Consider the following 25,446-nt stretch of genomic DNA (forward strand, 5'->3'; position numbering starts at 1 on the left):
GCACAAAACCAGTCATACTAAGGTCCTAGTATTTTTCATCCAACAAACTCAAACTTATTCCATCCTTTTCACATTGTAATTTCGACCCTCCTGATCCTCGAAAGATATGTCTAAACGCAGCTGTGTTTCTTTGTGTTTCAGGTGAGTCCACGTTTCTCTTCGCTTGTCGAAGGAGCATTACCATTTGAATAGAGGGAAACCTATGGGCAGAAACAGGTAGATGCGTTCCACTGATCCTTTTTAACCAAAAACGCGTGCCAAGGTTAAACCTTCTAATTGTACTGAAAACGTGAAATGTAAAATGAATGTAGATGGTGGTGGTTGAATGGTGAAGTGCATGTAGAGTTTCAATATGGTTTGAGAACCACTGGGGAGCATAGTGCCAGGTTGTCTGGTCGTTGTAACGGTGCACCGATCGTTAGTCCTGTCGTGTTGCAGCTACATTCGTTGCAAGATGAGCATTGGACTTTCACGGGGATTGCGATCCTCCCAATGACTCATATGTCGCGATTCGAGCAAGAAAGAGTTATGTTCTTATTCTCTTTTTTATATCGATTCGCTTGGATAGATTTACTGTACGTTAGGGTGCAATGTACTCTTCTTTTGTGTTGAGACAGTTACGGGAATTGTTTAAACATTTATTTATAAATGAACCACCAAATCCCTGAATCATTAAACGTTTAAATTATGGATTTCTAGAATTTTGTATATTTTTAAATATTCAATCTCAAGTTGCCTAACTCAACAATTTATTAAATCCCAAAATCCTTAGAGTATCAATTTTTTACGTCCCTATATTGCTTGTTATTTATACCCTTAATTTCTAAATTCATAACCGTGTAAATCCCTAAATTACAAACCCCTGAAAACCTCTACAAACCTCTACATTCTACATTACAAACATATTTCAATCTCTAAATTCCCAAATTCCTGATTTCACAATTTTCTAAGTTCTTCAATTTTTTAATTCTCAAATTCCTAAATTCTCAAATCCCTGAATCCTCAAGTCCCTGAATTCTCAAATCTCTAAATCCTCAAATGCTGAAATCCTCAAAACCCTGAATCCTTAAATGCATAAATACTCAAATGCTAAAATCTTCAAATTCCTAAATCCTCAAATATTATACTAAAATCCTCAAATTCCTAAATCATCAAATGCCTAAATACTCAAATGCTAAAATCCTTAAATCCTCAAATCCCTAAATCCTCAAATCCCTAAATCCTCAAATCCCTAAATCCTCAAATCCCTAAATCCTCAAATCCCTGAATCCTCAAATCCCTAAATCCTCAAATCCCTAAATCCTCAAATCTCTAAATCCTCAAATCCCTAAATCCTCAAATCCCTAAATCCTCAAATCTCTAAATCCTCCAATCCCTAAATCCTCAAATCCCTAAATCCCTAAATCCAAATTTTCCAACTTTCCCAAATGCCTTAATAACCTAAATTCTGAAATTTCCATGGCTCCTAAACTCGAAACGAAACGTCCTCCTCCAGATGACAAACAACAAAGTCGAAAGGGAACTACGTGCCGTAAGAAACGTAACGCATCACGTTCGCCATGCCACGATCCCGAAATCGGTATTTGAAATGGCCAACGGTTGCCTGCCGTGTAATGTCTACTGACCCAGAGGTGAGAAAAAGGAAAGGGGGACTGGAATTCCTTCGTGACTCATTCGCCAAAGAGCCAAGGTATGGGAACTCGTGTCCCGTCCCCGTGCTCTTCGCAACTCATGCACGAACGGATCCACCGAGACCGTGACTCAACTGAACTCCTTCTTTTCTCCTGGATCCTCGACTTTTAAAGCGGACGTAGTCTTATACCGTACTTTCGATCGCTTCGACGTTCTTTATTTACGTCCTTTTGGTTGTGCGTTAAATAATTGTATTCGTGACTGTTCTTGACTTTGGTGGTCCATATGGGGCCCAGATACTTGGTAGATACTTTAGTGATTTTGTTAAAGATCATGTCGAGTATGGTCCTGTGAGTTTTGAGAATTTGAGTACTCAAAAATGATTTAAAAATTTTTGAAGTGGAAATTTGAACGTTTGAAAATTTTTGGATTAATTGAATTTGATTTATGTGAAATTTAATACCTTGAAAACTTGAAAATATAAAAATTCCAAACCTTAAATGTAGAAATTCTATAATTTGAAGAGTTGGGAATATAGAAATACTCAAACTTGAAAATTTGGAAATACAGACATTCTAAGACTTGAAAATGTATAAATACAGAAATTCTAAGACTTAACAACTTAGAAATACAAAAACTCTATACCTTAAATATACGAAATAAAAAAATCCTAAAATTTGAAACCTCGAGACTGCAAAATATAATACAACATCCTAACTTAAAAAATCTACGACTCTCAATAAATGATCCCATATAATTATTCCATTTACGAATAACTGCGTAAGAATCCTTACACCGTTGCATTTAGAATTTTTGTTTGAAATTCCTGAAAATTGAAGTACGAGCAAGTGTCATATTGTAGGTCGCCGATTAGCGAATTGACAAAAGTTCGTTGAACCGCTGTTAGGAAGGAAGGTCGTTAGCGACGGTGGAATGCCAAATGACCGTGGCATTATGCGTTCTAGATAACACGCACAATGCGATACAGAAGCACGTGGCTTGGTATCGTAACGTACGACCTTGAACTTCCTCCATGGATGATTCATGACTCGTCCATTCATCCGGCGCGGCGCGCCACGCTGCGGCGCAGCGATTCGTTCACGCGCTGCGCGCGCATCACGCGCTTGCATCGACTGTTCTGGCGGCAATTTCAAACGCGTAACATTATAACTTTCAGTTAAAACAAATTAAATTTTACGGTAGATACTGTTCTTTTTAATATCATTGTTACTAAGAATTGCATGATGACTGATCAGATTGGCATGTCAGTTAATTTTTATGTATTCTTTTTCCCTTTTTAATTGAATTTGATCTCGGAGTATCATGGATATGTATATGCGTTCGAATCGAATCATAGATATTCACTTATAACTTTGTACACGTGTTTCACGAATATTGTACAATATTTACTTGATGTAAATTATTAGAAAGATATATAATAAAAATGTGCACAGTAACAAATAGGACGTGAAAATGTATATGTAGAATAAAATACGTGCACGTATGTATAGTAGAGTATAGATTTATAACATATGCTTCCAACAAGAAAATTAATAAATCCATTTTATTTTAAACTCATAGTATTATACGTACTATAGAATAATTCACTTTTGACGCTAAAATTCATTTCCTATTTTTACCTACACCGAATTCCTGTCCACCTACAAACACAGAGTATCTTTATTATTAACAGTGTACTTAAAAGCAAAAACTGGTAAACACCACAAATCCATTGTATCTATAAAATCCGTATCTCGTCAAAACGAAAAATGTCCGATCGAATAAACAAGTATCGATAATAACACAAGAAGCATCGTATCGATTACGTCTCGATGACTAATAGCGTCAACTCGTTTCCCCTTCTCGCCGCGATAAAGCGAGCATCGTACCTCCGCTTGGTGATTTCCATGGACAGTGCCGATTACGTAGCTCGTAATGAATTTTCGAAACGGAGATAAAAACGTGTCGCTGCCGACGAAAGTGAATCACCAGATCTACCCTCGAGCTGTCTTTTCTCTTCCTGGCTCGATCGAATCTTTAGATGGCACGCGCGTTTTCTGACTCATTATTGCCGAGGATCGTGCGATCACCTACCTGTTCGTTCTCCATTCTAGTCGTTCGATGATTTACTCACGTGTACGCAACGTGCGGAGATTATCATCTTGAGGTTTATAGGAAACATTGTCATTGATGTAGTTAATGTTGTTAGCTGTTGTGGAAGTACGATTGTGGGATTTCAGAATTTAGATATTTGGGAAGTTTGGAATTTGTGGAGATGTGGAGATATTGGGATGTGAAGATGGTTGGGAAGTGTGGAAGTTGGAGTGTTTGGGAATTTAGGGTTCTGGGGAATTTAGGTAATTTGGAATTTGGGGAATTCGGAATTTGGAATTTGGGGAATTTGGAATTTCGGGAATTTGGAATTTGGGGGATTTGGAATTTGGGGAATTTGGAATTTGGGGAATGTGGAATTTGGGGAATTGGGAGTTTGGGTAATTTGGAATTTGGGGAATTTGGAATATGGGAAATTTGGAATTTCGAGAATTTAGAAGTTGGGGAATTTGGAATATGGGGGATTTGGAATTTGGGGAATTTGGAATTTAGGGAATTTGGAATTTGGGGACATGGGAATTTGGGGAATTGCGAATTTGGGACATGGGAATTTGGGGAATTGGGAATTTGGGGAATTTGGAATATGGAGAATTTGGAATTTGGGGAATTTTGAATTGGGGGAATTGGGAATTTGGGGAATTTGGAATTTGAGGAATTTGGAATACGGGAAATTTGGAATTTGGGGAATTGGGAGTTTGGGTAATTTGGAATTTGGGGAATTTGGAATATGGGAAATTTGGAATTTCGAGAATTTAGAAGTTGGGGAATTTGGAATATGGGGGATTTGGAATTTGGGGAATTTGGAATTTGGGGACATGGGAATTTGGGGAATTGGGAATTTGGGACATGGGAATTTGGGGAATTTGGAATATGGAGAATTTGGAATTTGGGGAATTTTGAATTGGGGGAATTGGGAATTTGGGGAATTTGGAATTTGAGGAATTTGGAATACGGGAAATTTGGAATTTTGGGAATTTGGAATTCGGTGAATTTGGAATTTGGGGAATTTGGAATTGGGGGAGTTTAGAATTTGGGAAATTTGGAATTTGGGAAATATGGAATTCGGTGAATTTAGAATTTGAGAAATTTGGAATATGGGAAACTGGGATTCGGGAAATTTGGGATTTGGACAAACCTTGAAAATTGCAGAAATTTCCAAAAGTAGAAACCTGCGAATTAAAAAACGTTTAAAACTGAAAAACTTGAAAATTTCAGAACATATGCAATTAATCTATAAACGTGACAAGCCTCCTTAATTAACCCAAGCTCGTTACGTTATCAACAACGCGATGAGTTCACCAATGATCAAATCGTTTCACAAAACATTTAACCGCGAATTACATAAAAGTCGCTCGTACATAAATAACGAACGAGTTGAATCAACGACTATTCCGAGGTATTACGTCACTGTTTGATATTTGACAATTAATCGAGGAAGTCTGGGAGAAGATGAACGTTCAGTTTCCACGTAGGACGCCATAAATAGCGGAACGATAAAAGTCTGTTGGTCGTTTCCGTGCACGTTTCGCGGCTGTTATCGTGCACTGCAGAAAACCGTGCGTCTTAAGTGGTCCGATAAATGCCGTGAATCATACTCGCTACTCTCTCGTGATATCGTGAGAAAGAATTCGATGAAATACGGTAGCGGGTTCTCCTTTCGCCAATACTGGATCGTGCCATATATGGAGAGCGTCATCTGTCTCGATTTGTCGACTGGATGTGGCGAAGCGTTTAGTGCGGGACTATCGTTGAGTCACTTGTGGAAATTTTGGTGGTTGTGGAATTTGGAGATTTTTGTATTTAGAATATGGAGAATTTAGAATTTTGGTAATTTTGGTATTTGCAAAGTTGGAAGTTTAGGGATTTGAGAATTTGGAAATTTAGGGATTTGGGATTTGAGAAGTTGGGAATTTGAAGATTTGGAATTTTGAGACTTTCGAAATTTGAGAAATTGGAGATTTTGTGGTTTGGAAATTTAGGGATTTAGGGATTTCAGAATTTGGAAATTTAGGGATTTGGGATTTGAGAAGTTGGGAATTTGAGAAATTGGAGATTTTAAGAATTTCGGAATTCGAGAAATGGAGATTTTGTAGTTTGGAAATTTAGGGATTTAGGGATTTGAGAATTTGGAAATTTAGGGATTTGGGATTTGAGAAATTGGAGATTTGGAGATTTGGAAATTTAGGGATTTGGGATTTGAGAAGTTGGGAATTTGGAAGTTTGGAATTTTGAGAATTTTGGAACTTGAGAAATTGAAGATTTGGAGATTTGGGAATTTAGGGATTTGGGATTTGAGAAGTTGAGAATTTGAAGATTTGGAATTTTAAGAATTTCGGAATTCGAGAAATGGAGATTTTGTAGTTTGGAAATTTAGGGATTTAGGGATTTGAGTATTTGGAAATTTAGGGATTTGGGATTTGAGAAATTGGAGATTTGGAGATTTGGAAATTTAGTGATTTGGGATTTGAGAAGTTGGGAATTTGGAAGTTTGGAATTTTGAGAATTTTGGAACTTGAGAAATTGAAGATTTGGAGATTTGGGAATTTAGGGATTTGGGATTTGAGAAGTTGAGAATTTGAAGATTTGGAATTTTAAGAATTTCGGAATTCGAGAAATGGAGATTTTGTAGTTTGGAAATTTAGGGATTTAGGGATTTGAGTATTTGGAAATTTAGGGATTTGGGATTTGAGAAGTTAGGATTTTGAAGATTTGGAATTTTAAGAATTTCAGAATTTGAGAAATTGGAGATTTTGTGGTTTGGAAATTTAGGGATTTAGGGGCTTAAGAATTTGGAAATTTAGGGATTTTAGATTTGAGAATTTGGAAATTTAGGCATTTGGGATTTGAGAAGTTGTAAATTTGTAAATTTGGAATTTGAGAAATTGAAGAAAATGAAAAAACCTAGAAATATTCCCTAGAAAAAAATTCCAGTCACCTCACAAAAAATAAATGTATAAGTTTTCTATAATATACCACTACACTCAACATATAATCTGAACCACTATCACATCTCGCGCTTCATCGAAACTCATTCCCGAAAAGTTGTTTGGAAATAAATAACGACGTGGTCGCGGTTGCGTTGAGTTCGTTAAGTTTATGTATAGTTGCAGGGGCTGCTCGATTGAAGTGCATCTCGATTTAGAAACAGAGGGCAACGTGCAGCTAGGTACATGTGTAGCATCCATTTTCGAGCTTGCTCGCGCATTTGGTTAATTTAATCTTTCGAAAGACCCTTGACTCTCTCCGCCTCTAATCAATCATTTCGACTACCACCATTTTTCCACTTCATGCTAGAAAAATTCGGTACCTTGAATTAATCACCGTGTTCTAATTTCTTCGTCGAATATCTAAGTTAGGAAAAAATCGATTAATACTTCTTTGAACATTATCAATGGACTATATTCAAGTATAGTGTAATGTCATAAAATCAAATATAATGCATCGTTCTTAAATTTGCCATTAGTTTATGAACATCCTTCCACAACATAGACAAACTTTATCTTTGAAAGAGTTTAAAATAGAAGAAAAATTGTAGAGAAGAAGTAAAATGTCTGAAGAAATACATTCATAGAATTGCAATTATAAAAATGTAAAAGCACTTGCTTCCTAGATACTGAAGCATATTATTTATTTGTATATAAAGACATACATCTACTTAAAGAAGTAGATCTTAATATCGTATACCTTTTAAGATCAGTTCATTGTAACATTTTTATTACGATTTTTATTCAAAGATTTAATAATTTCTCTATTTACATGTTCAATAAATATACCTATAAGTAACGTTGGTTAAATAAGAGTACGACAAAGGTTATGTAGCAGAGGTATTCGAGACAAGACAAGTTCGACATATTAAACGATCAGGTAGACCTCACTACTCGACAATACTCCTGGAAGGTGAAGATTCCTGGAGAATATAGAATAGCCGATATGTTAAGAAAAAGAGAAACGTATCTTCTTATAGAGCGTTCGGAGTTATGTCCGGCATCCTAATAAAGTAAAGCTGCGATCTTTGGAACGACTCGCGAGGTTCGATGTACCGGTCGCTATGCGAAACATTCGACCCAATCGAACCCGAGCATATTCTAATCTTAAGCCTTTTAATCTTCGCTGGCTCTCGTCCGTTATTTACGACTCCATAAGCTCCTAACCTCCCTTCGCCCTAATCGATCCGGAAAATCCATATCCTTCGGCCAACGTCACTGTGACTACATACCGACTAATACTTATTTCTCTTGAATTGCCTGAATAATTCTTTGAATTACTCCTCCGCGTTATTTCTAGTAAACAGATAAATTAGAGAGGAAGTGTATCACACCGTTGAAGTGTTTCCTGTCTATTTACTAATACTTTATCTGCAGTTAGTCACGGGCGATTGTTGAGTGGCCGAGAATTCTCACTTCCTTTCACTGGGAAAAGAATGTGAAAGTAGGTGACAGATTATTCTTTAACGCTATAAAGAGTGACAGTTGGCAGATTTTTATGAAGTGGGTGTTTGGATATTTTGGAGTTTGGGATTTGAGGAGTTTTGGACTTGGAATTTGGGGAATTTTGAAGATAGGGGAGTTTAGACAATTTGGGGAATTTGGGGTTTGGCGAATTTGAGATTTAGGGAATTTTTGACTTGGGAAATTTGAGATTTAGGGTATTTAGAATTTGGGGAATTTTGAAGATAGAGGAGTTTAGACAATTTGGGGAATTTGGGGTTTACGGAATTTGAGATTTAGGGAATTTTTGACTTGGGAAATTTGAGATTTAGGGTATTTAGAATTTGGGAAATTTTGAAGATAGAGGAGTTTAGACAATTTGGGAAATTTGGGGTTTGGCGAATTTGAGATTTAGGGAATTTTTGACTTGGGAAATTTGAGATTTAGGGTATTTAGAATTTGGGGAATTTTGAAGATAGAGGAGTTTAGACAGTTTGGGGAATTTGGGTTTTGGCGAATTTGAGATTTAGGGAATTTTTGACTTGGGAAATTTGAGATTTAGGGAATTTAGAATTTAGGGAATTTGTAACTATTTCTTTAAAACCGATTTGTCTTATAAAAGCGATATGCGTGTTATATAAAAACGTATAGTATAATCATAAATTCCTATGTGTCTAGATACTAGACAATTTGTACACACATCCTTTGATATCCATCGTGTTTTATGTCCTTAAATTACTCTGCGCCTAAATTGTCATACATCTATTCAGATTTCTATATTCCTATACTTCTATATACCTATGCGATGACGGTTTGTTTGTTTGCGAAATGCAGAGAACAATTTGAAATTCCAACATGCATAGAACCGCACAATTCTAAGAATGCGAGAGAATTCTTTAACAGACACAATGGTCGTTCATCTTGTTCTTCAATTCTCCGTTTCTCGGTACGAACGTATGCAAAATATGTTCTCGTAAAGCGAATAAAGACAAACGAGGTTTCGCGAAAGTCATTTAACCGGAGCGAGAAAAAAGGGAAGCGTTTCTCGAGCGAATTACAAACGCCGCCGGGTTTCGTGGTAAGGATGCGAATTGAAAGAGAACGCCGCAGCATCCCTTTGATCCCTTGCATTATGCACGCCCGTGACTCGCACAATCTACGTTCATAGTACGTTCCGCGATTACGTCACCGCTGAATGAATGAACCGGCGAGTAATACGCGCGAATTTAGACGCTGAATGACCGACTGGTTGTCCACACAGTCCTGGACGGGTATATGCGTCATCGAAACAAATCATTTGTCAAACAGTTATCGCGAAGATGTCCATAATATTGCGGTACTATGTTTACATTGGTATCTTCAACACAAACGGTCGTTACGTAATCGTCCGATCTATCGGTTCGAAAAATGCTTGTCAAAACATCCTGTTCGATCGTGCGACATATGTGTTACTTATTGAACATACCGAGATATTTTCGAATACCTTAATTTTCACGTTCTGTAACATTTGATTGTAGAACATCGTTATCTATGAGTCGAAATTCTTATTGTAAACCAAATCTCGTCATGTCGCTGAAATGCAACTTCTACGAAAAGACAACGGAGCCACGTATTCCTGTTAAGAAGGCTCAAGATTTAAGCTCCGACAACATTGCGTTAAGAAGCAGCGACACACACGTAAACTTCCTTCCTCCGAAAACGATCGAATATTCAGGGCGCGAGTCGTTCGGCAAGATTCTCGGAACTCGCATCCTCCAGGTAAACCGGAACAGCTCTCGTTCCTCCACCACGATTTCTCGATGAATCATCGATCGGTTCCTCGGAAGTGGTCGTTAACTACTCACTCGATTATTCGCCCCTCCACCTGTGTCTCTCCAGAATACAGCCAGCTGATCTCCGCGGGCTTCGCGAACGTCGCTGGATGCACGAACCGGTGCGCTGATAACGCGCTCGTTCGACGACGAGCTGATAAAACACGCTCGGGTATTTCTAGCGGCGGGGGCAGAGCGTGCTTGGCAGTCTCTCGTCGCGACTCGCGGAGATCGAACGCAGTTCGAGTGACATCGAAACCTCGAGCGGATCTGCGAGCGGAAATAGATCGTTTTCGTGCTGTCGCGAGATAACGACGATCGATTCGAACAGCTTGCTCCAGTGAGTTACAGCGTGACTGTCGCGGAATCTTTCTTTCGCTGTCTTCGACGCATTCGCTTGCGTAATCGAGATTGTACTGAATTTACTCGGCAACGAGGATCGGAAAATTTTTCATTCGGATATGAAAATAGTGGTAGTGTGACCTTCATATAAGAGTTACTGGAGAAAATTGATTGGAAGCTCGTTGTGCAGCCGGGATTATCGATTCCTTATCGCTGTTTAACAATATATCGATAATATCGTTAAGATATTGTCAAATATGTATGGTACTCAGTGAACTCTAATTTCATCGTTGGATATTCATATTTATTGTTCAACATTTATATACATATTACGTTTTTGACAGAATTTGTCATCTATTAAGACGGTTTCATAGAATGGTATTTTTCGGGATTTGGAGGTTTGATGAATTTGTAAGTGCAGTATAGGAATTTGATTTTGTATCTGAAATATTTCTGAGTTTGAGAAGTGAAGAATTTAGGTATACTTCAGCTTGGTAAATTAGGATCAATGTTTATTGACAATAGTGAAATATTAAGTAGTCTTTCTCTTGGTCTCTCCTCTAATTCATCTTCAATCCTCCAATAAGAAAATCTCAGATAGACTTCAAATTCTCTTGGATCCTAAATTCTCGTACACAAGTCTCGTTCTCTTAAGAAATATTGCCAAATATGGTCAACATGGTCCTCCAATTTGGACATCTCAAAATTTATTGAAAATTTGAAAGCATCCACAAAAATCGAACATCAAAAATTGTGAATTTATTGCGTTTACATCCAAAGAGACCTACGTTGCACCCAAGTGAACATGAACATGTGAAAAGTGAACAGAGAAAATGATGAATGAAATTGGTGACTTATGGAGGCCGAGAGGATAAACGTTGTTTATAGTGGAAGCGATTATTTCGAAAGAGTGTGGGTAACACGTGAAGCGAGCTCGAGCCAGCATTTTCGATCGTGATCGTTGCGCAAGAAACGCAGGCTGGCGAACGCTTCCGCGTGGTCGCGATCGTGTCCGCATAGAAATGCAATCGACAACCGACAGGCGTCTCGAAGCCGGCTAGAACACAGGAGCCACGTGCATTCCATGACGACCTCGATGATCATGGTGGCGGTGATACGTGACTTCCCCGGCCGGAAGCGGACGTTTCGATTTCCTTCGCGAGACATCGCCGCGTGATGCGCGCAACCCAAAATTGGTTGATCGAAAATAATAACTCGCCTTATCGGACCCCTCCCTCTACTGCCGCCAATATTATCGACCGATAACGCCGCCTCTGATAAAGTTTAAGTGTTTCCACGTAGCTTCGCTCTTTCACTTCTCGGAATGTTGTTGTTTTTTAGACAGAATTCTTTTGACTGATCTTTCTGTAGGTATATTTATTGGGGAGTGATGGAGTATTTGTCTAAATCTCGAACCTTTTTACTGATCTTAGTGAAACCTGATTACTGATCGTGGACCATATGTGTTCGTATGTGAAGACATTCGTGATGTCACAGGTGAATCATCTCGTGAGCCAATCTTTTGAAGCATGAACATAATAGAAATATTTTTGACAGCTCAGTTGGAAACCTTCAAGAGTTTCGACTCCGAATTCGAATAGAATTATTACAGAGTTGAAAGGCATCTTTCTACACTTTGAGATCGTTAGCACTTTCTCCTCTGGAAGGATTTTCTCTGTCCAGCATAAGCTTACCCACGGTTTATCCTTCCAAAACTTTGAACCATTTTCGAACGGTCTTTCGTAGAACGTCGGAAACAAACGGCGAAACGTTTATGCGACCCGACAGAATTCCTTTGCGAGGAAAACATACTCCGTGTTTGAACAGCTGTTAGGAGGGTGGTTATGTTGCCGAAGACCGTAGATAACGATTCTCGCAATCTGTCGAACGGTAACAAAGCTGTTTGTGTTGGTCCTTTCGCAAAATTCTTATCGTGCATCAGTTTTAAGTGCATTTGTGGGTTTTTCTTGGTAGTTCTCTTTTGTCGTAAACCTTGACCATTTTAACGCGGGTTGCCACGTGAAAAGAAAGTTTCAAATAGCCACGTATATTAGTACCTCTACCTATAATGCACATTTTATGTCATTTCGATAATAGCAATTTAGACATTTCCTCAATCTGTTCGATACAGATATTATTCAGCAATCACATTGCAAAGTAATACGTCTCGACTGTTCCTTTTTCGCGTGTACATTGTAGTATCTGGGATTTCGTTTGCACAGATAATGTAAATGTTACTGACTCAGCGATATTTTGAATGTTACATAACATTTAAATAAAACGAGTGTCAGACAGCGAAAGATAGATTCATTTACGAAGTCAATTTATAAAATATTCACGAATGTTAATACAAAAATTACAGTGCCCAATGATTTTGTGATATTGAGTCTCATTTGGATATTTGGAGTCAAAAAGCAGTGTTATCGATCGGTCATCGATCAAATTGTTACCCGTGATTGGTGTGAATCGATAAAGATTTATGAATGAGCGTCGACAGAGGTCTGAACATGCTGCACAAGCATGGAAGCAACAAAACGAAGAGTAGCATGCTACACAGAGGCAGGGACGCCTTTCTGAAATCCGTAAGTAATTCGTTAATTGCTTTGTAAACGTATGTAAAACGGTCTGACATAGGAAGTTCACGGTCTTCGATTTCGAATTGTTTTCGATGCATCTGCAAGAGCGAAACAAGTGTTTGTCTCGTTATCGAGATCGTAAAAGATACATTGGTGCGTTCGCGTAATTACGCATATTTTCGCGATGACAGCGAACGTGACATCATACTCTATTTGAGTAGGTGTCAGCGGGAATTCAAAATTTTACAAATTAATCTCTGCTTGTCGGTCATGTGACTCACCGATCTCTGTCTTATTTTTACGGAAACTCGAGCTTTAATTGGTCGCGTTCGTTCACTGCTACAGTCATCTTTACTGCACCGTATCTGGTTCGCTATCAGTTAATTCATGTTGTCGTATAACAACCGGTGCTTTCATGAATAATAACATTTCTACATTCGATCACTGCTTATTTTGAAAACTTCTCATATTTTCTAAACTTGCAAATTTGTAACCGAGCAAACTTGAAGGTTCATGAACTCAAAACTTTCAAAATACAATAGATAAATATTCTTAAACACAATGTTCGGTACAGGTGCATTATTTATCCGATACAAAGGGTAAAGGATCGTTCCCTATAAACGACGAAATAAGTATTTCTGAAACAACTCGCAAGCAAACACAGACTTGGTTTTTGAACAAATATTTGGTTCTCGCCTCCCGGTGTTTTCGTCCGTAGCTGTTTATTTCGCGAACGGCTGTAAATAGGCAACGTCTAGACCGAAATCTAAAAGTAAACGATCGAATGAGAGCCGCTGCTCTTCAAGCAGCGATGCCCCGTCTAATCGCAACGTCACCGTATGCGTCACCGTTTCGGTCACAACAGCGAGATTCGCGCATGTAACATCTATCGGACAATCAAAGCCTGCGTCACGATCCGTTACAAACGTCGTGACATCATCGTGCTAAAAGTGCACGCGATGTCGCGTTGCACGGACGCGCGTCTACCACGAGCACGCGACGACGCTGATTCGCGAGCTATCTGCTTCCCCTCGCTGTCTGGGAATCAATGTTAACAGGGCGTACGTGTACGCGCACATACACGCACGCTGACAACAGCGTACACGCGTGCATCGGACAGAGTAACGCTGCTTTTCTAACTTTGTCGAGTGAGTAATCGTTGTTTACTGTTGTGACGACCACTGGCTCTCTTTGGACGCGATTGCCGACCGAATAGCGAAACGCTGGACGCGACAGGTGATTCGAAGGTGAATGAATTGGGTCATCTGGTGATCTTGAAACCGATGCTGTAATCGATTGCTATAAGGTTCGTTGTTGCGGAGAATAAAGATCGTGCATTTGAGGAAATTGCAAAATCTAGAGAATTTGAGAATTTCAGAATCTGGGGATTCAACGATTTGAAACTCTGTGGTATTTCCGGAACCTAGGAAATTTTTGGGATATTTATAATCTAGGGAATTTCTCAGAATTTATGTAATTTAGGAAAATCTAGAGAAATTTGAGAATTCGAGGAATTTAGGAAAATCTAGGGAATTTTGGGAATTTAGGGATTGTGAAAATCTGAGAAATTTTTGAAATTTGGGAAGTTTTGAAGTCTTGTGAATATATTAGAATTCGGGGCAATTTGAAATTCTAGGGAATTTTTAAAGTTTGGGGAATCATGAAAAACTGTGTTTTTAACAATCTTGGTAATTTAAAAACATCGGAATAATGTTAAAAAATCTAGGGAATTTGACAACTTAGAAATGCGAGCTTGAGAATTTAACGAGTTCTTGGAATTTAAGAAACCTGGGAAATTTGGAAAATTGATAATATATTGACTTGAGAATTGGAGGACTTACATATGTAAAAATTGTTAAAATTCAGTAATGTATGAAATGTACGAAATAATAAGATTTAAATCTCAGTGAACTTCGAAAGTTTGAGGAACATCGAGAATTTGAAAATTCGAGCTTTGCAAAATTCAGGAAATTCCCAAGATTTGCTTCGAAAGTTGAACTCGGAAGTCGAGAAATCTGGCGGGAATTTGAAAACTTTCGCCGACGTTCAAACTTCGATGACATCTGCTGATCCTTTTTCACCGTCGCACGAAGCTAATAGATCCGTGAAGCAACGCAACAATTTTAAGTGTTATTTCAGGCCCACTCGAAGAAGAATCGTACGAAGCAACAATTCCTCTAACGAAGTTGCTCGAAGCACCTTTCGCGGCACTTGAGCGTACGCATTCCGCTTCTCTATTCCGACACGGTGACGCAAATCGTGTTCGAGCGTTCTCAAACGGGTTAACAGACCTCTTCTCGGTAGCGATTCGTCTCGTGCCGTTTCTTTGGCTACCGACTCGGTGCTTCTCAGAATCGTTGCTACTCTTCTTCCCCGGCTTTCTCGTACCTTCTCTTGCTCGGAAATTATCGAATAACATACGGGACTTGCTACCTACTTGCGCAATTCGAGCGATCGAGTGGAACAAATGGATAATTCGAGGGACGAGATGATTGAAAGTACAGGCAAATTTATTTGATACGAATGGTTCACGGTACGTGTCTCGATGTTGTTAAATTATCGTTCTACGAACTACATGCGAGAAATAAGATCAACTTGAATATTTTTTCTTTACTTCTTTTTTTTGAGAAAAATTTTTATCGATACATTATTACACTGAACAACACGGTAGAATTTATTACAGATTTCTTAACTATCTTTGATAAGTTGCATCGAGTTTCTATAGTGTTATCATTAATCATGAATCAAGTGCACTTTCACGATGAAAAATGAAGTCCAACGAATCTCGTTTTCTGAACAAATTTGTAAATACTTTGTAATTTATGCGGCCAGTAGAAATTCTTCGGCTATGTTATTCTCAAGGTTGCATACTTTCTACGTATTTAACCATCAAAATCGTTACGATGGAAAATAAAATCGTTAATTCGCCAAACAAGTTAGCAAATGACGATTTATGTCGCTAATAAAAATTCCTCGGTTATCTCGAAGGTTGCGATTTTCCGCGATTTTTGATTGACCAACGTCGAAAAAATATCTTTACGATGTAAAGTCGATCGATCGTTAACTGAACGACCTTGCAGCCGGTAATTCGTACGCTTAATTAATTTAGCCAGCCTTCGATTCCCCCTCACAATGGCCGAGGCTGTTGCCAAACAATCGACATCGATTCGCAACGCACCGCTTAATGAGACTTAATCGCCGCATTCCTCTTACATAAGTCGAGAACGCATCGAATCCGTTGGCCGAACGCCATAAACTCGATATAATAAGACTTTCGAAAAAGTCAGTGCGAACGTCAAAACACAGCTGTAACATCGTTGCTTTATGGTCTGACGGACGCGATGAAATAAACGGAGCATGCAACAGCCGATTATTTCTCGACTTTGCAATAAATAGAACGTTTAATCGAGACAATTAACGCGCTGCAATATTATTCTCGTTTAATTCATTTATCGTGAATCACGCGGAATCGGCAGATTTTCTTTTATGATCGAATGGGATCAATTTTTTAATCTTCGAGATTGTGACTCAAACCGATTTACAAAATCCGAAGGCGTATTAAAATTAAACGTACGAGTAATTGAATACAATTTGTACTTTCGGGAGAAGAATTTCAAATTCATAAAATGAAAATGAAGTAAAGTATGAGGAAAATTAAGTGAAATATCTCTAAAGTCCAAGTTTAATATACTTAGAATATCCATATACTTAGAATTGACATAAAATAAAGAAAGAGTATTTGATGGAATATTATTGAACAGAAGATATCTTAGTGAATGCTATATGATTGAGGTCGGGTCAATTTTGGTACGCGGAGGTCCAAAGTACCGAACCTACGTGAAAGTTCTACAAACCGGTCTTCTAAAGGTTTCATTGAGCCTCTGTGATTGTATCGATTATCTAAACCTTCCAGCAATATACCAAAAGAATTACGAAAGTTACACGGTTCTTCAATAGATAAAAGAAGCAATTAATTAAAATAACTAAGAAATGTACTTCGTTAGAGATAGCTAACCTTATTAATTATCCCAGTGTTTACTAATATAACGTTCATCGAATGTTCCCAAGTTACATCACAGCCAGATATTTTTGCGTCCTCGTATCGTCTTAACGATATCACTTACGATAAGGATTATCAGTTATCGAACAAGATCGGGCACAGTGCGGATTATCTGGTTTTCTTTGAAGCGAACATGTTTGCCGTGTTATCAATATTCGTTCGAACATCCTGCATTTCGAATTTCCCCAGATTTCATGCACAGTTCCTGATATTTTTAAATTTCAAATATTATAGAATTCATACATTTAACATTTTTCTATATCTTGAATTACTGTGGATTTCAAATATTTCTATGTTTAATGTTTCTAGTTTAAAAATATTCCTAGGCCAACAATGTTAATATATTTCTTGAATATTCCTGGAGACGTGAAATATCCCTGGAGATCAAGTTTAATATACCTAGACAATAATATCAATATTCTTACTTTGAAAATATTCCTAAACGTGAGATATCCCTAGAGCTCAAGTTTAATATACCTAGATAATAATGTCAACGCCCTTACTTCCAAAATATCCCTAGATCTCAAGTTTAAATATCCCTAGGCCAACAATGTTAATATACTTCTGAAAAGACGTGAAATACCCCTGGAGATCAAGTTTAATATACCTAGACAATAATATCAATATTCTTACTTTGAAAATATTCCTAGACGTGAGATATCCCTAGAGCTCAAGTTTAATATAGCTAGATAATAATGTCAACGCCCTTACTTTCAAGATATCCCTAGATCCCAAGTTTAATAGTTACAATTCTTTCCAAAATATCCTTGAATCAATAATTTCCCTAAATTCCAAATATCTTTAGATCTGAAATATTTTTGGATCTCAAACTCATTTTCGGTAGAGGTAAAATATCCCCAGATTCAAATTCTTTCTGCTAGTCCTCAAATTTCACTAACTCTGAAATATCCCTAGATTGAAATATTCTCTGAACCCATAAATATGTAGACTGCGAATTTATTTACAATTGTTCCCAAAAATACCTAGATACTACATCTCTGGATCCTCATGGGGTACTAAATGTCACTGTCACATCAGCTTGTCCCTAGATACTCCTGTCTATTTCCCTACGCCACACCCCTTTATCCCCAGTAGCTGCTATAATGAAAATGACTAAATTTAAATGGTACCCGAAAATATTACTCAAATGTTGAATAGTTCATTAACTTCGCCATTGCCTTTCCATCGATTTTCAATATCGATCAACGTTCTCAGAGCTTTTTAAGCGTACACAAAGCTCCGTTATCAAAGTTACGGCCATTCGTTTTACTCGCTGCGTGAAATTCCTCCGGCCTGAAGGCTTATCTGTCGCGTTTCAATGCCACGACGCGACGAGTCGTCAAGGGGAATTCCTGCTCTCCGTTAGGCGAGGGCTCTTCTCCTTTATGCTCGCGTACAACCGGAGGAACGTGTTTCCTTTGAAACTCACAGAGAACTCCTTTGTTTGAACGGACGCGACCGTGTCACACACACCTTACAGCCGATCGCAAACAATTACCAACGTCGGACATCCGCGGATTTCGTGAGAAATTTGCGTCTTTTACGTCTTTTTTTCACGCCGCGGGAAATTACCGCCGTAAATCCTCCTCTGAAAAATCCTCCAATCGCTTTGCTTTGTTTGGAATTCGATAAGTGCTTGTTCGAAACTACACCTTCGGTTTAAAAATAGACTTATCTGATATGTCCACGATAATACGGATTAACAGATATATTAGAAATTCCCTTCTTAACCTCTTTGATTCTTGCGCGAAGTTCAAAGGAATATCATTCAAACGAAGTTCATGGACCATTGTGACAATAAAGTGTGACATCTCGATGAAATATCGTTCCAATAAAATTTGCGAAACTTACGAACTGTCGGTTTAATTCTGGAATTCGTAGAATATCATCCTAGTAAATTTGACGAGATTCACAAAATATTGTTGCATAAATTCTGAGATAAATATCTGCGAATGCAAAGTATCGTTTCAGTCAAATACCAGAAATCTCTGCGATTTACAACCCAGACTTATTAAGATTCCGTCAATCGAATCCTATGAACACTTCTCGAAAGAGATGACAAATTTTGTTCTCGCCCTCGCAACAGATAACACAGTTCCCGAGCTCGTTACAGCTCGAAATCAAGGTTTAAGCAACATCTTCAAGGATCGTGCACGGTTTTCATGTGTACATACACTCGGCAGGATACAACAACAGTGTCACGAGGAGACGTCTCCGAATCGCCTCTTTGTGTCTGGCGCGAGAGCCAACACGCCTACAGCTGTCTGCCAATGCTCTCGGATATAGCCTCTTGCAAGTTCCAACATACGCGGAAGAATATAAAAATTCTCTCCATTACATATTAATCGTTCGAGGTCACGAAAAAGAAAGACACCCGAGATTTTCCAGACGTCCTAACGCTCGAGTAGCTTCGACGACGCACGTCCTGTGAAAGTCATCAAAGCAATTATTATGCTGCAGGCGACCTTTGGTCATCAGAGTCGAAATCTAATCGTGAAGGAAAATCAATCGTCTGGATCGGTTTGTAAATGGTAACGGCGTTTACGGCGCCATTTATGAGTTCATAAATCGAGTGGCGCCAAAGCATGGTTGTGTTCATTGTCCCACCAGATGGAAAGAAAGTCTGGATATTATTTGGTCGCTGACCCATCAAGGCGGCCTGCCGCACCTACCTTATCTATTGCTCTTTTTTGAATGCCCTTCTTTATCGAGCCCTCGTTCTTTCTTCGCTTCGCTTCCTTTTCGCTCCGGGGGCCTCTCCTTCGAGTACGTATCTGAGGGAGAGACGTCGATTTTTCATCTCGAGGACACCCGGTATACTTTCGCCGAAATTCCAAGACGTTCGGCGTCGCGACTCCTCCAGTTTCCTTAGGTTAGCCTCGTTAGACCGCATTCCAGCTTTTGTGTCCCTCTTTTCCGTCTACCAGCTGTGCTTGCTCGTTTTTTCTTCGACGCGAAGATGAGTTACGGGACCAGATTTCGGAGTGTCGCTTTCGATGAAAGGGACGATATCTTACGGTGGGAAAAGAATTCGATTTTCATCCTTAGGAATAACATTACTTCTCTTTGATGATAGGTGGAATTTTTTTTTACTCATCTGGGAAGCTTCAGTCCATCTTGGAAACTCCAATTGCAAGTATGACTAATCAGAAACAAAGAAATTGTATAATCACGTTTGCTCTCTTATCTTCATTAAAATGATGATATACGGATTATTTTTGTTTAGCAAGCTTGTCTCGAAAATCACGACATTCAAATTTCAACCGACAGCTTTTCTGGATCCAAATATCACTGCAATGGAGCAATCAGGTGTTAAGAGCATAAGCAATCGAATTGCTTATAAAAAGCAATGTCTATCATAATGAATTACAAAAATATCAAAATATCATTGCAATGAAGCAATCAGGTGTTAAGAGCATAAGCCATCGAATCACTTATGAAAATCAATGTCTATCATAATTAATTACAAAAAATAAATTGTGCTTCATAAGTGAATTCATTAATAATCATACTTCATTATACATATAAAAATCAGTATCGTTTCTATAGCATCTATAAAAGAAAAAAAAAACTAATAGTATTCATAAGAATGACTATCTAAAAATGAAGAGAGCTTATAATTTCGATCATCAGTCATTTCCATTGTAAGTAATCAGCGCGTCAAAAAGAGTTGCAACAGGGCCATCTTCAGGCGGTTTTCATCGTCGCGATAAATGCTAAAGATCACAACGAAATACGATCGATCGAACCGTTTCTAATGACGCAAACGATCGAACAACGTTCGTTAATCAGTTGCGTTTCGTGGTTGCTAGTCTTTTTCCTAGAATTCCGACGTACGACCTGGTTTTCGTTCTTAATTCGAGGCTTTTCTCACGTGCGTACGAGCTATGCGGAATTCAAAAGTTCGCGGGGTCGCCGCGAGTGTCGCTGGGATCGCGGCTCACGCGCAATCGGTGCGTCACTGGTCTTCAGTTCGACTCTGACCGCCGTACGGTGCGCATCGCGGTGACAGCCGGCTAACCGCGTGTCCTTTGTGCCAACCGATAGAGGTTATCCGCGCTAACTTTCGCGTAACAGTGTTTGATCATTTTCCGAGCCACGATAATTGTTCCGACAGTTGCGATGAACAGACGATCGAGAGCGCGACCGAAAGCGTCGATCGACGATGATACGTGAAATCGTGCGTGTGATTCGCCAGTGTCCGTCGAGATACGATAATCGCAACGGGATGCTCCGAGAGGGCGACGGTGCGAGAGTTCGGTCGAGGTTCTCAAAACGATAAGAACTATGGTGGGAGCGGTGAATTGCAGATAAATCTAGTAGGTTGGAAGAGGAAGTGTGCCCTCGGTTCAACTGTCAAATGGTTCGTATTTCTTGTTCTTTAAAAATACCATGTTTCATTGTATACATTCCACCAAACTCGCGGGCATGTTCCTGGGGAAAATGGCGGCGTGGGGGGAAAAATGGCGCCGTTCAGATCGCTCCTTTTTCAAATTTGCTAGTTTGAAAATGACAGTCTGAAGACTTGTAAGATGTACGAGTTTAGAAATTGTTTAAATTTAGAATTTAGAATGATTCTATACTAAAAAAGGCTACAGTTCTCTCAGGTATATAATTCTCCTTTACCTGTGCAATTCATCTAGTAATATTTACATTAGCGTAATCGTTTTTTACTTCTCTCAACGGTCGTGTTGACACGAGTGAACGTAGCGTATGTGGACGTGTTTCCTTCGGTTTCGTTGACCACAAGGTTTCGTTTACGTAACATACGTGTTGCGAGACACCCGCGTATCTCTCGTATCATTTTTTCTTTTTCTCTTTTCCGAGAAGTTCGAGGCGTACCGTGTACTTTTTCACGGTTCTGGATGTCAATCGGATTATTTTTCCTTCGTTTCTTGACAGTTCCGTTGATCCACTCCTGTCCGCCATCTCTACAATGTATTTTTCTCGATGCGTTGCGCATTACCGGTCGCTTTGTTAAAACCAGATAAACAGCGTTCACGTTTTAGTTTAGTCTTCGTACTTGTTTGCATTCGAAGGAAGAGAGTGCTTTTTACTTCGGAATATGTATTTTATTTTGACCGAACCGCGGGGGCGCGAACGGACTGCAGCACGTGATCATAAAAATGACGCTTCGCGTAACACCACGGAAAGTTTACCTAAAACGTTCGTTTCCGATTAAAATGTTATGATGTCAAAGGTCGCTGAAACCTGTTTTGAAAGTTAACGAGCACGTTTCAATAATTATTTCACCTTGTGTTTTGCAGATGTCCGAGTTCCCAGTGGAGGGAGGGGACAACGGTGACATGCACACTGTCATGGAGAACTTCCAGAAGAAAAACAATCTGGTGACAGGCAGGAGCCATGTCAGCCACCACCCTCAGGTCACTTCCTCGTCACAGGTAAATTTTAAGATCACGTGGAATTGTACAATTATAAAAGCTAAGACTGTGTACAAATAACGCTACAATATTAAATATTAATATTAAATATCAATATTAAATATCAATATTAAATATCAATATTAAATATGAATATTAAATATCAATATTAAATATCAATATTAAATATCAATATTAAATATCAATATTAAATATCAATATTAAATATCAATATTAAATATTAATATTAAATATCAATATTAAATATTAATGTTAAATATCAATATTAAATATCAATGTTAAATAACAATGTTATATAACAATGTTATATATCAATGTTGAATAACAATGTTAAATATCAATGTTAAATATCAATGTTAAATATCAATGTTAAATATCAATATTAAATATCAATGTTAAATATCAATATTAAATATCAATGTTAAATATCAATATTAAATATCAATGTTAAATAACAATGTTATATAACAATGTTATATATCAATGTTGAATAACAATGTTAAATATCAATGTTAAATATCAATGTTAAATATCAATGTTAAATATCAATATTAAATATCAATGTTAAATATCAATATTAAATATTAATGTTAAATATCAATATTAAATATTAATATTAAATATCAATATTAAATATTAATGTTAAATATCAATGTTAAATATCAATGTTATATATCAATGTTAAATAACAATGTTATATATCAATGTTAAATATCAATGTTAAATATCAATGTTAAATATCAATATTAAATATTAATATTAAATATCAATATTAAATATCAACATTAAATATCAATATTAAATATATAATATTAATATTAATTTAACAAAATATGAAACTTTCAACAAATGACAAAAATCACTTCATTTCTATTAATTTATAAATTGGAGAGAATTAAAGAAATGCTTAAATTCAAAAGTTCAAATTAAAAAATAAATATATATTTGTACAATAGTATTCATGTAATTGTGTAGCTTTATCAAGTCGAGTGTGCCAATGATTACTGCAGTGCCAAAAGTAAAGATTACCCTCTAAAATCATTTTCACGGGATCTACTCCAAAACGTGATCACTAATTCGACTCTCAAGAAAGATTAAGCAGATAGTTGCCATCGAACTTTCTATTTAAAGATACCGCCATTTGACCTTTAATTTGGAGTAATCTATAGTTATTCCGCCCACGTGGATATCTTGAACACGGAAATTTCGAATTATTCACCCCGTTTCAATTGCCGCAATCGTTTTGAGAGAATCTCCAAAATTAAATCATCAGTCATGTTTTCGTCCACGTGGTCGAATTTACGATGTGGGAAAAAAAGAATGGAAATCGTATTCGATCAAAAGTTCTAGGAAATCCGTATCACAATTTAGCAGCGATGACAAAAGAGTCTCGGTTCTGCGAATCTGATGATACGTCTTTTATAAGTAATTGGATTAAAAATGGATCTGTTACTTAACAGATGGTAACAACAATAAAAATTTTCCAGAACAATGGTCAAGATATTTGCAAAATAATATTTCAAATTTTCTTTAAGATTAAAATCTTTAATCTGCTCTGGTATTTCTTATCGTTGTAAATCTCTGGTTAAACAGAATTATCCGTACTTGCTCTATTTATACTTGCGCTCGTTTCGAGCACAATTCCATCGAAATAGAACGATCTATACTTATTGTATGCATAATCGTGGCATCAAAGTTTTCTTGGCAGATCCTACAAACGTTGAACTCTAACCAGCTTGGTTTACCCGTTCCATGCCGGATTTTATTCCCCGAGTTACGATTACAGGTTACGACGCGATGAAACTGAATTTAAAATCCAGAAGATTTCGATCCGGAGATCTTGGAACGTGATCTGTTGTCTGAGCCAACCGATTATGCAATGATACAGAGTTCACGTGTTTTCATTGCCGCCCACTGATATATCCTTATCATCGTTACGTTCTATCTTCATTTATTCATCGAGCTGTCTTTCGTTGATTTTCATGTCGTTCAATCTCGTTTGACTAATCGATACTTCATAAACTCAGTATTTCCTCCAACAAAAAATGTAGAAAAAGTTATAAATATTCAACAGATTTCCTGTTTGACAACTTTACTTCAACTCCTTCAAAATTGTTTTCACTATTTTACTGAATAGTTTTCTTGTGAGACGCAACAGGTGCGTCATAAATTGTATAGAACGCACCAGGTGTGTCACAAGTTGGATTAGCACACAGGACATCAGGTGTGTCATAGTTGGTTAAGGATAAGACGCATCAGGTGCGTCATAGGTGGTTAAAGATAAGACGCACCAGGTGTGTCACACGTTGATTAGCATAAGACACATCAGGTGCGTCATAGTTGGATTAGCACAAGACACAACAGGTGCGTTATAAGTTGGATTAGCATAAGACACATAAGGTGCGTCACAAGTTGAATTAACACAAGACACACCATGTGCGTCATAAATTGAATAACCATAAGACGCACCAGGTGCGTCGTCCACTGTGCCCAATAAATTAATTGTTGATCCAATGAATATAATTACAATCTTGTACAACACAAGACACATCTAGTGCATCATCGAAGCTGAAATCTGTTTCTAATTCAAAGCACAACTTAATAGAGTCAACAACGCAATTCGATCGAAACTCGTTATCCAGCTGGAGATAATTGAATAATTACAAGTTGCTCCGCGCACTGGCGACTTTACGCAATGTGTCGCCCACGTGAAATTTTTTTCCTCGACCCAGCAGAGTTCCAGGTCCGGGAACCTTGAGACCAGTCGCCTCAAGGTTATTCCTCATCGAAGTGTTTCCCCGTTGTTCAAGAACGTTGCCTCTCCCCGATCTATCGCAATATATCGGTCGTTTCTCGTTTGGATGTTTACCAGCCGCATCTAACGCAATTGGGGTTCCTTAAGCCGAGAATTAATTGGATCCAGCATGCCAGACGACGACCACACAGTTTTCATCGTGATATTTTTGGAAGAGCTTTTTCTCGAGTTTCTTAGGTTTCCTCGGAAGCGCCGTATTACGTTGTTATGCGTGGGGACATTGTCTTCTTAATTTCCGTCTAGTTTGAGCGATCCCACTCGTTGGCTTT

The 25,446-nt window shown here is 38.0% G+C and overlaps 1 protein-coding gene across 8 annotated transcripts in view; it reads left to right on the forward strand.

The window, feature by feature from the left end:
• Positions 1-25,446, forward strand: part of Sarm (sterile alpha and armadillo motif) — a 128,224-nt gene that overhangs the window by 76,969 nt on the left and 25,809 nt on the right. For 3 of the 8 annotated variants that reach the window (XR_013037841.1, XM_012281533.2, XM_076530634.1), the window contains exons 1-3: positions 10,169-10,322; positions 12,687-12,906; positions 22,228-22,362. Coding sequence is in view for 7 of the 8 variants with exons in the window: in XM_012281533.2 (XP_012136923.2) it covers positions 12,808-12,906; positions 22,228-22,362 (234 nt within the window). In the remaining variant the exon portion in view is untranslated. Of the gene's footprint in view, positions 1-10,168; positions 10,323-12,686; positions 12,907-20,923; positions 21,324-22,227; positions 22,363-25,446 lie in introns of those variants that run through there. The other 5 variants (XM_012281537.2, XM_012281534.2, XM_012281535.2 and 2 more) reach the window with 3 other exon arrangements.

The sequence above is a fragment of the Megachile rotundata genome, chromosome 4 (genome assembly GCF_050947335.1).
Source record: "Megachile rotundata isolate GNS110a chromosome 4, iyMegRotu1, whole genome shotgun sequence".
In the NCBI taxonomy this organism is placed as follows: domain Eukaryota; kingdom Metazoa; phylum Arthropoda; class Insecta; order Hymenoptera; family Megachilidae; genus Megachile; species Megachile rotundata.